At 44.0% G+C, this 15,503-nt stretch overlaps 1 protein-coding gene across 1 annotated transcript; it reads left to right on the top strand.

Moving 5' to 3' along the window:
- The first annotated feature begins 7,664 nt into the window (after positions 1-7,664).
- Positions 7,665-14,028, top strand: SLC35D3 (solute carrier family 35 member D3). The gene is made up of 2 exons (XM_081907202.1): positions 7,665-8,258; positions 11,605-14,028. Exons 1-2 carry the CDS (start codon positions 7,823-7,825, stop codon positions 12,429-12,431), a joined length of 1,263 nt encoding a protein of 420 aa, XP_081763328.1. The 5' UTR covers positions 7,665-7,822; the 3' UTR covers positions 12,432-14,028.
- The last annotated feature ends 1,475 nt before the right edge of the window (positions 14,029-15,503 follow it).

The raw sequence follows: 15,503 nt of genomic DNA, 5'->3' as shown, positions 1-15,503 counted from the left end.
TCGAACTGCCGACCTTCCGATTGGCAAGCCCAAGAGGCTCAGTGATTTAGACCACAGCACCACCCGTGTACGATGTAGAAGCAGTTCACACCATCCAGTTGTTCATAGTGACATCCTGTGGTGTTCAGTGTCGAGAGACTGAACACTGCAAGTAATGATCTCCATACGTTACCAGCTCCTTTTGTTGCAGAGAGATGCATACAAGGGCCAGAACGCCAAAGTGACCACCTGCAATGTAATAGCCAATATAATCCCAAAGATCATTTGCTGAAAATCCTGGACCTTTGGACAACTCCACCAAAAATGAATTCTCTACTTTCTTGAGATGTAGCTTGAACACTGGTAAGCTGTATACTAAGTGGTATCGTGCACTCCAGTAACATAGGAGCAGCTTTTCTGTAATGGTGCTTCTGGGCTTTTTTATGTATACTTTAAAATATGTATCTGTATGTATGTACATGCAACCTCTGACACTTAAATATTTTCTGATTCTGTTTTGTTTCAGCAGAAATTCTGAAATAATGATTCAACTTGGTTTCCAACAAGGGAGAGAAAAAATAAGGTTTTCCATTTAGGTATTCCCAGAAATATCTGGTATTTTGTGATGGTGATTTTTATTACTATAAAGAGGTCTATTATTTTGGGAAGAGCAGAGATTGCTGTATTTTAATTCTCTCACCAGGAGGCAGTGGAACAGATGAAATCCATAATAGCTGTTGCTTTTTCATTTTTGCTATTTTAGCTATGCCTACAAGCTGAATACTGTGTCTGGGTGTGCAGGAGGCACCACTGTTGTCAAGTGAAATAGGGATCTGTGTATACCTTTTATGCGTACCTGTGCCAATTAATCTTTCCCCCTCCATGGCAATGAATGGATATGTCTATTGAGAAGAGCTTCATGCAAATTTCACATCTCCTGAACTGGAACAAATTTCAGAATTTGTTTACTATTTAACAAGTCTTTCTTCACTGTATTAAAAGCAAAAGTTCCATTTTCTGTTTTTATTCATTGGATCTTGCAGGAGACTGAAGTGACACAAACACTTGCAAATTTATCAACCGAGAAATTGCAGAGAACCATAAAATGACTGCATATAGCTTTTCGTAATATTCAAGGTAATAAATGCTAGTCCTTTGCAATAAAACTGATCATTTCAAGCCTTAGCAGTTATTCCTTTTATCTCATCTTCCTGGTCACTATGCAAGCAATGTAGTAGTGAAAATTGAGGTACAGTAATGGAATATTTTGCAAACTAGGTGTGCATGATTGAGAGATACAAGGGGGAAAAACCTCAACAAGGTAGACTTAAAACTAGACAATAGTCAAGTATGAGGCCAGAAATATCGGGCTTTTATATGCAAATTTATCACTTTGATGAGAGGGGTTCTGCTGCCTGATCTCTACGCCCAATAGATAAATCAAACTCTTCTGTCAGCCATGCCATTTGCTAATGTTTCTGTCACAAGTTGCTAAGTCTAGATGTCCTTTTTAAATACTGAGTATATATAGCCCTGAATATGTACATTAAATAAATGTAGTTTGGCTTTTAACCTTTAACAACTAATTTCTAAACCTGGAAGGATATAAACATCCTGCAGAACAGTGAAAAATGTTTCATCAGCAGTAATTGAAAGCCAACTTTTAATTTTTCAAACATAATCATTTTTAAAAGCAGTGGCTTTTAAGGTTCACAGCAGTATCTTTGGGTTCTCCAGTAGCTATATTCACAAGTGGCCTTTTAAGTAGAAATGTCATTAGTATTTAATCCTTATTTTAAAGGGCACATTAAAGTTCTTTCATATTTATCCCTTTGCATGGCTTTGCACATGCCGTGAAAATGCGAGATTCCTGTGAAACTGCTCTGAGTGTTTTATCACAGTAAGCTTTTTAAATTATTGTAATTCCACATTAAAATTAGTAGACTAATTCACAGTCTGTACTTAGCTGGAGTAGACCCTTTGAGACAAATGAGATTTTGCCTATGTAAATGTTAAGTGAATCACCTCTAGGAAAGATTTCAGAGATGTTTCCATTTGCCATTTTGCTGTTCCAGCAAATAGTGAATTATTTATTTGTTTATTTAACACACACACAAGTGTGTGTGTGTGTGTGTATTCATTGTTGGGGGGGGCAATCAAAGCGGATTACTAGTAATAATGGCTAAACTAGTTCTGGGAGGCCCCTTAGGAAATGCAGAGTGCTTGGTTGCCCACTGAGATACATTTACTCAATGCTTTGTGGGTAAAATCTATTGTTCATATTGATGTAGATTCCTCTGGGGTATCTGTACCTGAGTATATAGGCAATGGACTGAATCAAACATTGGTTCTCTTCAGAGTAAACCCATTAAAAATAATGACTCGAGTACATTTATTTCAATAGGCATACTCTGAGGAGGACTAACATTCAATCCAGCTGGCTAGCAGATGCTAGCTTGTCATGCGGTTGTTAGGCTGATAGAGAACATAGATATTGTGTTTATCTTGCCATCCTTACAGAAAGGACTCTGTATATTCTGCAATAGCGTTATCAGATTGTACCAGCTCAGAACTTGGTGCAAACAAAAGCAAAGCGCAGACTAGGCCAGGACTATGAAACCTTTGGCCCACCCGATGATGTGGGTCTCCAGTTCCCATCAGCCTCAAGCAGCATAGCCAATAGTCAGGCATGGTGGGAATTGTCTGTCCAAATCTTAATGGCTGGAGGTTCCCTATCTCTGTAGTTCTTAAACTTGAGAAGACTGGCTGGGGGGGGTAATGCTTAGCCAGCTTTTAGAAGCAAAGGTTAACCCGGAGAGTGATACCCAGCAGTCCTATAAAATGTGAATGAATGATACAAAAGTCACATTTTCTTAGTGCAAAATTTGGAATATGTGCGTAGTATTGTTGTACCCCACTCCTTAGGAAACTGCTCTGAAGTCCTTCAGTCTAAACCACCACCCACTCTTTCTTGACTGGTTCATGCAATAACAGCAAGAAAATCTCGCAGTAGAATGTGATTGAATGATCTGTGTGAATGTGGCTGAAAAAAATCTTGCCACGGGAACAGAAAATTTGGTGAAGTTTTGGCAGGAAATACCTGTGAACATGAACCTGAAGGAATGTGATGCCTTCACACTTTCCCCCTTGTGAAACTTCCATTCCAAAAGATTCTTTGTCATGTGTATGACCTGTGGGGTAGGTCCTTAAAAGACTGACAACAGGCCTATGACACACATGCTTAAAATCTACATATGCTAATTTATATGTGTGGATGCCACCTTAGGCCAACTTCCAGAGGGGAAACTGACCTATAATCAAAACTTTGAAATATTAAAAGTTTTTTAAAGGCGCTGAGGGGGGTATCCAGGGCCCAGTGTGAAGGACTTGGGGCTCAGACCACCCTCTAACAATATCCTTGTGCCTTGATTCCTTCAATTTATGCAGCATATGTCCCTAAGCAGTAGCTAATTTTCCTGGAAATCTGCTTGGAAGTGAGACATGGTGAGCCAGTGTTGCAGCCACTGCCGCTTAATTTTTTCCCTCTCAGAAGTTTTGGCCAGTTTTTGCTCAGGAATCTTCAGTGGCACAGGTTATTGTATCTGTCCTTGTCTGGGGACAAGAATAAACATCCCAAACGGTCTCATTTACTGTGCCAAATTCCACAGCTAATAGCAAACGTTTTCTCCGAAGTGCTGGTCCTTAAGTAGCCAAAATGGCATCATCCAGGCACAAGAGGGAGACAGCAGCAGGCTTGGAGGTTTGTGGTGGTGGAGGGGAAAGGAACAACCCCTCCTGCATAAGGTTGGTGGTAGAAAATCCCCAAAACAGGCCATTGAAGATTTAGCATGCTCAGTGACCATGGAATGCTGACTGATGGGTTGAAGGGGAATGGAAACCAAAGGAAAGGGAGGAAAGAATGGAATATCCTGGAAAATTGTATGACTCCATGCACCAGCAAACTACAGGTCCCAATTTGAATGTACATTATTTACTTCCTTCATGGGGTGGGGCAGGGGCTCATAAAATAATAAACTGTTAAAGCAACCCAGCACCGTCAAAATCCATCACAAAGCAAAATTTGTGTGTGTGTGTGTGTGTGTGTGTGTGTGTGTGCCCCCAATCTTCAGTTGTTGTTGTTGTTGTTGTTGTTGTGTGTGTGTGTTTCATGTTACTTTCTGTTACATTATATTTGTTGTTGGAAGCTCAGCAAACTTTTGTTTTCCTGCAAACGGATTGATCAGATAAGGGTGATTAATGTCAATGATTACATTATAAAGAAGTGTAGAAATAGAGCCCCTTTTTGGCCTCCTTGCTGCGTGTGTGCGTGTCCATGCGTATGCCTGGGTCTTCTTCCACCAGCATCACCATGAAATTGAGATTTCAGAGGAAAAGAGATTATCAGCCCCTCCACTGGGTCCCTTAATGCAATTTAATGGTAACTGGCAGCAGTGTGTCCTGTTTTCATTCAAGATCTTATCTAGAATTGGTGTGCTGGTGCTCTTCATTCTGTTCTACATTTAACACGCTTGTCCATCCCATAATCCCCAGCATGGTCACAAAAGCGTGAAATCATAGTGAGGACATTCAGAACGTGCATTAAGGTTATGCTAACAATATTTAAAACAAATCATATCAAGAGAGGCATGATGTAGCAGACAGAATGTTGGATTTGGAGAAAGGGAAATGAATTCAAATCTCCATTTAGCCATGAGAACCACAAGGTGACTCTGAAGCAAGTTGCTATCTCTTAGAGTGGGGGCGACGGGACCTCTTTTCAGCCAGAAGCTCAGAATTCCCCAGAGGCCAGTGATGTGTGGGACCAGAGGCAGAAGTAGTGGGTGTGACTCTTGCCTCTGTACAGTTGGCTAAATTCCAGCCATGGAAAAATAATAATTTTCTATACACATGGACACAAGTCTCCATCTGGGCAAGCAAGGGGCATTCACAAGGACATATTCTGGTCAGGAAAATAAAATAATGGAGGACATGGAGTAAGGCTGGTAAGGGATACGACTTGGGGAGGAAAGATAATAGTTGGGATAGGGAACCTACAGGCGTCCAGATGTTGCTAGACTACAATTCCCATCATCCTTGATCATTGGTGATGCTGGCTGGAGTTGGAGTCCAGCAACATCTGCAGGGCCACCGGTTCCCCATCCTTGGCCCAGGGAGAGTCTTGAGAGCCAGGCAAGCCTGGAGGGCTGTATTTGGTCCCTGGGTCACAAAGGAAAAAACCCCTCCCCCATATCTCATGGTGACTAGCAGCTCTTGCTGAATCAATGGGGGCTGCAAACTATTATATGTTTGCTGCATCATTTGTTTAAAGGGGATGAGTGGTATTGCTAGGAAACATTCTACCTTATAAATTTAAAACATTATCATCACAACTTTTTAAAACTGTACTAAGTTTTGGGCATGAGTTAATGGAATTTTGTAGCTGGTCATTAAGGATGTCCCCAGCTCTGCTGTCAGGCCTGTAGCTAGACTTGCAAGTCCTAAGGATGAAATAGCAAATTAGTGAAATTTAAAAGCAATTTGTTTAACATGCTTAGAGTAGTTGTTTTATTTTAAATTTATGTAGATGCCCATCAGTAAAATTATCCAGGCAGCATACAAAATAGGTACAAGATCCCAACAGGCATCTATCTAGCTAGCTGGCAGCTGCGAAGAACAGGCTGCTGGACCAGATTAGAAGTCAGAACTGCTCTTGTGTTCTTCACAGAAAACAGCACAATGATATTAATAAATGTAGTAGTAGGGTTTGTGATTCACCCACAACTAGCGTGCAACAAGCAAGAGGAGGGGAGTTCAGTGTGGAGGCTGCTCCTCTCCCCGCTCAAGGTGTGGCCCTATCCTGACTGACGAAGTGGGTTGGGGGAATGACCGGCGTTCCTGCCCAATGCTTTATTAGCGACTAAGGCTTCGACCGCTTGGAAAAGGTCTAATAGAACCCAGGTCTATCTGAGGCTGTTAGCCATGCGCAGACCCAACGGAGCCCTTAGTATCAGTTGCTAGGGGACTAAAACTAGACACAGGATCCTGGATTTAGGAGGATATTCAGTTTCACCTTCTTATCTAAGTAAAGCCCACGGAACAAAGCGAGAAAAGATGCACATGACTGGGCAGCACATCACCGAAGAAAGTCCTAGACGCTGACTGTCCACCGTATTCGCATAATTAGAAAATGTACAAATCTGTGCAGGGGGTTGTTTGTTCAAGTAATCGCGTAGAAGTAGCTCAAAATTAACCTCTTGGTCTTACCCCATGCGCTTGGAAAATTGATCTTTTAATATCCGTGCGTAATCTTCTCGCTTCTTGTTTCCGTTTCAAAGTCCTTTGCAAACAAAAAAGAAAAAAAGAAGAAAAAGCGGGGAAGAGAGTAGAGAGATCGCGATAAGTTTTCCACATCCTCCTCCAGTTCTTCTTCTTCTTCTTCTTCTTCTTCTTCTTCTTCTTCTTCTTCTTCTTCTTCTTCTTCTTCTTCTTCTTCTTCTTCTTCTTCTTCTTCTTCTTCTTCTTCTTCTTCTTCTTCTTCTTCTTCTTCTTCTTCTAGCAGTCCTTTGGGTGATGGCATTGGCAGGTGTCAGGCGGAGTCATTTTCCAGACGCGCTTAGGTGACTTGCTGAGTTGTTATGGCTGCGCGCTTGTGGATGTTTGGGCTGGGAGTTCCACGTAGGGTTTGCCGGGATCATCCTGGAGGTGGTGTATGTAGTAGTTGCAGCTCAGGGCATCTCCAGTCGGCTGCTTCCTTTAAGATCCTTCCCAACCCCAAAGTTCCCATTGGGCACTTTCCCTTCTCCCTGCTCATACATTGGCAATTGGTTTTCTTTTGTGGTGAAATTTCAAAGCGTTATTTTTAAAAAAACAGAGATAATATGCTATTCAGAAATCACCGCATTATTTAATTACCTTAAGCTTTGTGGTGCATTCATTGATAATTTGCCGAAGCAGTGAGACTCCAAACACGCGCACACCTCCCCGTGAAGGGTTAACTCTTTGCTGCTGCTTTCGAGGCACCTGTTTCTTTCTGTCGATTGCAGAAAAGCGACCAGGCGCAAGACTGGATCAATATTTGTACTGCCTTATAAAGGACCCTACCCTCATTCATTCAATAAGGATGGATGCCTATTCCATTAGCGTAAGTGAACTGCACGGAAAAGCCTAACCTATAAATTGGAAGTTGTGTTTTGGGCTTTGTGTGTGGGTTGCTTGACATATTCGACGAGGCACGCCAGGACTGGTTTGTTTGTTTTCGCTTGGAAGGAGAGACAAAACTTAATGAGGATTCCTCTCTCTCCTGGGGGGGGGGTGGCAGTTGGAAGGGTGTGGAGGGGGGATTCCACCTACCCCTCGATCTTTTGATTCAGCCCCGCTCCTCCTCCTCCTCCCTTTTTCTTCCAGGAACAAAGCGAATCCATGATTCACGCGGGTCAAGAAGGAAGCGCGGCCAATGCACTCCAATTGTTCCCATTTAATTAAGGTAATGGGAAGCGCCCGGGCAGCCAGCCCCCCTCTGCGTCAGCAAGAGGAGCTGCTGGGCGATGGTGTAGGCAGCAGGTTCCCGAGCCTGCAGAGGCATTTCCCCGCGGATCCCGTCCCCCCTCCCGCCCGCCCCTATTGATCACTGTCCCCGTCCAGTCCGTCCTCCGCGCGCGCTCTTGGCGCACAGCAAAGTTGCCCTTTCCAGCCTCGCAGCTGCTTCGGCGCGGAGCCCTCCAGCAGCGCCAGGCGAGGGGCGGGCGGGCGGGCGATCGCGGCGTCCTCAGCAGCAGCAGCAGCAGCAGCAGCGGGGAAGGTAGCACCGGCTCCGGCGGGAGGGAAGGAGGACGCAGGACGCACCATGCAGCTGTGCCGGGGCCGCGCGTTGGGCATCTCGGTGGCGGTGGCGCACGGGGTGTTCTCGGGCTCGCTCAACATCCTGCTGAAGTTTCTCATCACCCGCTACCACTTCGCCTTCCTGACGCTGCTGCAGTGCCTGACCAGCTCCACGGCGGCGCTCAGCCTGGAGGTGCTGCGGCGACGGGGCGCCCTGGACATGCCGCCCTTCGGCTTCAGCCTGGCGCGCCTCTTCGCCGGGGTCACGCTGCTCTCCACGCTCCAGTCCAGCCTCACCCTCTGGTCCCTGCGCGGCCTCAGCCTGCCCATGTACGTGGTCTTCAAGCGCTGCCTGCCCCTCGTCACCCTCCTCATCGGCGTCCTGGTGCTCAAGAACGGCATCCCCTCCGTCGGGGTCTTGGTGGCCGTCCTCATCACCACCTGCGGGGCGGCTCTGGCAGGTGAGTGACGGAGAGAGAGGGAAGCCTCGCCACAGCTCCTCCTCGGTCCGCACGGCTCATTTCACCAGGATCCTGCGGGTTCTACCCTGTCCTGCCTCGTTCCTTCGATTAGTCCCCTCTCACCGCCCCCTCCCCCTTCATATCCAGCTCCTTGGCATGCCCAGCGCAGCCACATCACCTCCCACTCTGTCCTTTCCTCACCCCATCACTTCCCGACTCATCAGGCCCATCACCCACCACGTCCCTTTTCTCTCTCCACTCTGGTCTTTCGCTTGGATTGCCACTGACTCCTGCTGCGACCCTCATGCCACCTCTATCTTACCTCCTTCCACGCTTCCTTAGTTTTTATTATTACATTTCTGATCATCTCTAGAGCTCGCCTCAACCTACATCATGTTTCCACACCAACCTTCAACACAGCAGTTTTCCCACTCCTTAAATATATTTTTATGATAATTTATTTTCAGCCTAATATCACTGTCCAGTCCTTAATAAAGTGACTATAAAGGTTGGAAGGTGGGTGAAAAGATAGAGATGTAAAAACATGTAATGTAGTTTCTTCCCATCCCCTCAAATACTTTATTCCACACTTACAAGCCTCAGCCAATTCCCATTCCATCTCCACCCCTCAAAACACCCCAGTAAAGTCATCAGTATCTTCTCAGCCAATATTATATGAAGATCAGTAGTACCTCGCCAAAGTTCATAGCTCCACACTCTTACCACTGCTCCTTCTCCCATGACTCCTTGTCCCATCATCCTCCCAGTGGCAGGGTTTTGTCTCATCCTTCCTCTTCTACACTCAAGCATACAGTTCTGCTCATTAGCAGAGGCTGCCTCAGGGCTGCTTCACACAGTATGAGCTCCCTGACATGGCTAGTTTTATGTCGGGGTACACATCTGTCTGCCATTCTCACATGTATGTGCACTGTTTGCATAAATGCAAACTATGTCCGAAGCTGCCAAGGTTCTAACCCAAACTTGCCCCCCCTTCCATCACAACTTACCACCCCCTTCCCCTATGTCATGGGTTTTCTAATTTTTTTAAATACTCATTTTCTCTATAATAAAGAGTTCAGTGATGGCTCTTTCTAACTAAAAACACACAGGTAGATCACCTCCATGTAAGAAGCAAAATATGTACACTTGAGTACACCTGCAGTACATCTGTCGTCAGTCAAATTTGCACTCCTGTGTTTTCTTTGCATGACCCATGGACGTGATTTTTCCTTTATGGGGATTACCGTATCTCCATGCAGGAGAAATGTCATGTCTGAAGTGGCCCAGCTGATTTCCCCCAAGCCCTCTTCTTCCGCTAGCCCCATTTTATTTGCAGCTGCCTGGCTTTTCTGTCACATGGCAGCTGTTGTTAAGGATGAGGAAAAACTCTCGAGAAAATCCACATTCTGGATCCGTCAGGCAGTGCCACTGTCTCTACAGTCTATAATTAAAGTCTATTACCAGTGCCATTAATAGACAGGGGTAAATTCTATTTAGGAATAACTGGATTGCCAGAATTCATGTATACATGTATGCATGTTCAGAAGTGAGAACTAGTTCTGAATCCTCAAGGATAGTTAAGCTGGGATGAATATGACTGAGTTAAAAATAATAATGCTTTAGCTATTGCAAGAACTGTGCAGATAGAATAATTAACCAGCAATTCCCAATGTCTTTTTATCTGGTTATTAAACAAAGTGGGGTGTCATATTTTCCCTCACCTTGGAAATAAACTCTTGCTTAGTTTAAAAGGATATGAAAGAATGAAGCACACAAATGAAGAAATATTTGCCCTACAAAGAGATCTGGATATTATTTTATTTTATTTATTAGTTAAGAGCATTTATGGACCACTTAATCATCAAGCCCTGTAAACAGTTTACATAAAATCACTATGAGACAATGACAGTCAGTAACTTAACTTCTATATTTTCCCCCTATATAAATATTTGTGCCATTTTCCCCTATTTGTTTGTTCATGAGAGGGTGTTATCTAGAGACAGATTGCTCAAGTTGTGTCTGCTTTCCATTGAAGGCAGTAGTGCAGTTGGCTAAAGTTGGATTCTGGACTTAGTGCTTTTAAGGGGGCAGCACTCTTTAGATGGTAACGTGGACCTTTATTCACCTCACAATCTGGAAATGCAGCCCTGCTGCATCTGAGTACCCTCCTGCTCATTCTGCTAGACCAGGCGCTGGACTTCCTCCCCACTCACTTCGAGAAGAATTCAGTCACAGACAGCTAACTAATATGGGCTGCTGGGCTATATTCTGTATTAATTGGATGACCCAGAGTGTGTTCAGGTGCTCTTATCTGTGGAGGAAAAGGAACAGCTTCCTCTCTTATGGCATAAGTACCTTGATCACTGTACAATCACAGGGGAAGGAGATGGGGAGAGAGAAACCTTGTTGCAGGGAGAGGAAGAAGCTTGTTCACTATGTTTTCTTAGTTCTTTGCCACACTTCTTTGCTCAAGTTCATACAAATTGAGGGAGTGTTAAAATTTACCAGAGGAGATGCCAAGCATCTTCTGGCACAGGTGACAGGTGATTTGGTTTAACTTCAAAGGATAATTTAAAAAACAAATCTACAGGAGTGTATTTGTGAATAGGTTACCATCACAATCTATTTATAATATTTAAAAACAGCTTTAAGGGTGCTTTGGGAGTTGGAAGGGGTGCAGTGTATTCATCCCAGACCATATCCAGCAGGTGTACCCTATAATCTTAAAAAAAAGGTGCGTATATCTTTTGCAGCAGTAGCCAAATCACCTGCTACTCTTGGCTTTTCTGGGCTACACAAATATGCAAAACTGTTTTGACTGGTGAAACTCAGAACAAAAACCCTAACCACGTGTAAAAACAAGCAATGACTGCTCTGTCATGGTGCCTCAAACTAAGCTATTGTCAAACACCGCACCGTCAATCCTTTTGTTTCCCTCAAAGGGAATGCAAGCAGATATCTGCTCTACAATATTACATATCCAGCTGAGTAAATTCAAGCTCTTTCTATTCAAAGCATTATAGGAATGAATGTAACAAGTGGGCTTCTGCATGTATTTGTGGGTAGTTACTTGCTAAAAATTCATTTAAATGAGGGCTGAATATGAACATTAGAGACCCCTGTGAAATCTTGCGTTTGTGCTCAAGGCAAACGGCCTGAGATTCAAAGTCTTACTCATTGCTACTGCTGCAATTGCTCTGGCCCTGACCTTATCACCTGCTGTAGGAAAAGAGGGATGATCCTGCAGAACTAGACTCGTGATCTCTCTGAAATGTTGCTATAGGCAGAGTCCCTACATCCTGGCATGTAAATGCATGTTTCTTTCTCTTTCTTTCAAAATCGGCAGGTGCGGGTGACCTGACTGGTGATCCTATTGGGTATCTGACTGGAGTGCTGGCTGTGCTGGTGCATGCAGCCTATTTGGTACTCATTCAAAAGACGAGTGCAGATAGTGACTATGGGCCCCTTACGGCCCAGTATGCCATTGCTGTTTCTGCCACACCTTTTCTCATCATCCTCTCCTTTGCCAGTATGGATGCCATCAATGTCTGGTCCTTCCCAGGATGGAAAGATCCTGCCATGACCTGCACCTTTATTGTGTGTGTCGTGATTGGCTGTGCCATGAATTTTACCACTCTCCACTGCACCTACATAAACTCGGCTGTAACCACCAGTTTCGTTGGGGTCGTGAAGAGCATCGCAACCATCACGGTCGGGATGGTGGCTTTTAGCGACGTGGAGCCTACAAAGCTGTTTATAGCTGGTGTGGTGGTAAATACCATAGGCTCCATCATTTATTGTGTGGCCAAGTACATGGAAACGAGAAAGCAGAGCCATTACGAAGACTTGGAGAAGGAAATGAGGGAAGAGGAGAAGAAAGAATGTGATGGAGAGCAGCCACCTTTTGTAATGGAGGAGATCTCCAAGGACACAGAGCATGGGGAGACACCAATGGAGGAGTCAGCAAATGGAAGCGACCTGCAAAGCACAGAGGAGAAGGACAGCATAGTGGGACAAGGAAATGCGCCCATTGTCACTGATGGTGGCAACTCTGAAGCAGTTACCAACAGCTCATTAAAGGATGCCTACCTTGGAGTATGGAGGTTGGTTAGGGGGGCTAATTATATGAAAAAAGATTACCTAGTAGAGAATGAGGAGCTACCAAGTCCTTGAAGAATAATTTATTAGCAAATAATCAAGGATATGTGCATTGTTTTCCTTGTGGTGGGAGTACAGAAGGACTTTCATATGTTCACAGACAAATCTTAATTGTTTATTAGCAAGATTTTACCTCATTCTGAAGGAACAAAGGCACCATGGTCATGCTTCGATTCAGTGAAATCCCATTTTTGGTGGACTTTCACTGAAATCAAAATCTCTGAGATCAAAACCAGGCCTGGACCACCAAGCAGGTGCCCCCACCACACACCACAGCTTGCTTTTGTATTCACATAAGTCAACTTGATTGAATTAATAGTGTGTCCCTCTGTAAGTACTCCCTGAAGTACTAATGGAATTACTCTCAGCAGTTAAAAGCATGAGACCCAAAAGCTAAAAAGATTTGTCCAAAAGGTAATTCAAAAGGAAGTATCACTGGATTCTCTGTGGTTTGAAAGCTAAATGAATGGGAAGTGCAAAAACCGTGAGTCATCTCACGGATCCCACTTGCCATCTTCCAGATATACTGCAAGTCCCACCCCTATGTGGATAGCCCTTGCTGTGAATGAATGGAAGTAAGATAATAAGATCTTCCTGATAATTGGGCACCATCCCACTTTCTCTCTGCCTATTCTGCCTTTGCTGACAAGATGAGAGAGGTGTGGGAGGTGGACTGAGGCTTCTGTATCCCAGCTGGCCTCAACTTTCTCAACTAGTCTATTTTTAGTTAATATTCATGGCAACAGGCAAACTCAGTGTGTTCAAAAATACTTTGTGCACTGGAAAGTTCGGATGTCGTGTATTATTTTAAAATGTATTTCCAGTGCAGGATTATTGAAAGAATAAACCACTCTGAGGGTTTCCCCCCTCCTTACGATCTACAGGTATATAAATTTTATGAAATAAATGAATAAACGTAAGCCATCTGTCCTCAAACTGGTGCCCTTCAGATGTAGTTGGACTCTAATTCCCATCAATTCCCATTAGCATGGCCAATGATCAGGGATGATGGGAAATGTAGACCAAAATATATGGAGGACACCAGGTTGAGGGAATGTGGACATAAAAAGTCCACCTATGCACCAGATGCATTCAGGAAGTGTACAAGAAGGTCTAGAAGGGAACAGCCTCTTCCACAGTTGCTGTCAGGTGATATTCAACAGCACACTGTTGCTGAAAATTGAGGCTGTTGTACAGCCATTGGCAAAACAATCCTCCATTAATCTGCTGAATCCCCCATTCAAAGCCCTCTGTGCTAGCAGCCGTCAACAAACGTTGTGATAGTGAATGTTATACATTAATGGTGTGTGGTATGAAAAAGTACTTTCTTTTGTCTTATAACAGAAGATAAGGTGACTTGGGGCTGCATTCAAAAGGAAAGTTTGTAGAAAGGAGTTGATGAGGCCAGATGTGAGGGGCAGGGATGGGGTGGGGTGAGGCAGTGGCAGTGAGACCACCACCAACAACAACAACCCAGATCTTCCCTCAACCTTCCCCAAGCAGCAAGTTATAAATCGAGGCAATTGTCTCACACGTCCAAGTCCCAGCAGCCTTAAGCTGGATTGAGTTCCTCTTATCCACCTGAATGCTACTCAAGAGCTGAATGGGTAACAAGAAACAGAATGGGTAACATATGTACCTACTAGAAATTATTTACACACACACACACACACACACACTTGCCTCAACATATCAGCCTTGTTTGCACTAAACAAAATGTGTTTCTAACTCATAGCAGGGTCGGGGTTGCATGTGTAAGCCTTGGGTTCATGGACAGTGGCTGCAGCAAACTGAAGTATCTGGAAGCACATTTTACTGCTTCCGGCATTGGCCTGGTTTGCACAACATGGTAAGCCAAACTATGGCTTATTGGGGCTGTGTGAACATGTAGGCTCCTGCAAAAGAGCTCACAAGTCCACTTTGCTCCTCAATTATTATTATTTCTTTACTCCTGCACTAAGCTAAGCCAAGGTTTATCATCATCATCATCACCATCATCATCAATTATTTATTATTTATACCCTGCCCATCTGTCTGGGTTTCCCCAGCCCCTCTGGGCAGCTTCCAACAGAATATTAAAAACACGATAAAACATCAAACATTAAAAACTTCTCTAAACGGGGTTGCTTCATGGTTAAGCTCTAATCACATTCTGTAGCATGAATGAACCTTGGCTGCAGCTCATAGTTAGTGAGAGAGCTTAACCACAACCCTGTGTTTGGACAACACACTAAGCCAAACTTTGGTTTACTCTAGTTCAGCATGGGGTGGGGGTAAAAAAGACTAAGGAGGAACAAAGTGGCTGCAAGCTCTTCTCTGAGCCCCCACATATTGACATGGTCCCAGTAAACCATAGTTTGGCTTAACTATGCAAATCAGCCAATATCTGAAGCAGTAAACTGTGCTTCCATATCCTGAAGTTTGTTACAAACAATGTCTGTGAATCCAAAGATTGCCCACGCAATGCCACTCCTGCTACAAACTAGGAGCATGCCACAAATCGTAGATGAGTCACACAAAAGGCAAGCACATGTATGCTCTTTTTATTTCAAAGATGAAACCTACATGAAAGCCTCTTCCACTCCTGCTGCTGTGTTCCCCATGTCCCACTCCCAATTTCATTTGCAGACTACTTCTCATGATTTGGGTATTGTGAAGAAGGGAAGAATGAGAAAGCAAGGTGCTGAAGTAGGGAAATTGGCCTTCCATCCAACATTCCCCAATGAAACCCTTTTTCCTTGAGATGCTACTGAGAGCAATCAAAAGGACAAAGACAGAGACTATAGGCAAAATTCACCAGTTAACCATGCTTTTTCACTGCAGGGACAATTTTCAGTCCTATATAGGCAGAATTCAGTGCAACTCCCACCCTGCCCATTTCTTTCACTGGGCTTTTATGCTCACTAAAGCCTTGTTGAAGCAAGTGGAGGTTAGGTTATACAGTATCTGTGCTTGGTGGGCTTTAGCCCATAATTGTTAAATGGCTTCAGACTGGACCACACTATGTCTGCATTTAAAATTTGACTGACATCAATAGAGTACTTGGCTGTGATCTAAATGATCCAAACTGATCACATACTTTGTGTG

The sequence above is a fragment of the Podarcis melisellensis genome, assembly GCF_964234715.1.
Source record: "Podarcis melisellensis genome assembly, chromosome: 3".
Taxonomy (NCBI): Eukaryota; Metazoa; Chordata; class Lepidosauria; order Squamata; family Lacertidae; genus Podarcis; species Podarcis melisellensis.
This window is presented reverse-complemented; position numbering and strand designations above follow the sequence as displayed.

Coding starts and splice junctions, on each gene's coding strand:
- SLC35D3 (XM_081907202.1), top strand. CDS start 7,823: ATGCAGCTGTGCCGGGGCCGCGCGTTGGGCATCTCGGTGGCGGTGGCG. Junction 8,259..11,604: donor CTGCGGGGCGGCTCTGGCAG/GTGAGTGACGGA, acceptor CAAAATCGGCAG/GTGCGGGTGACCTGACTGGT.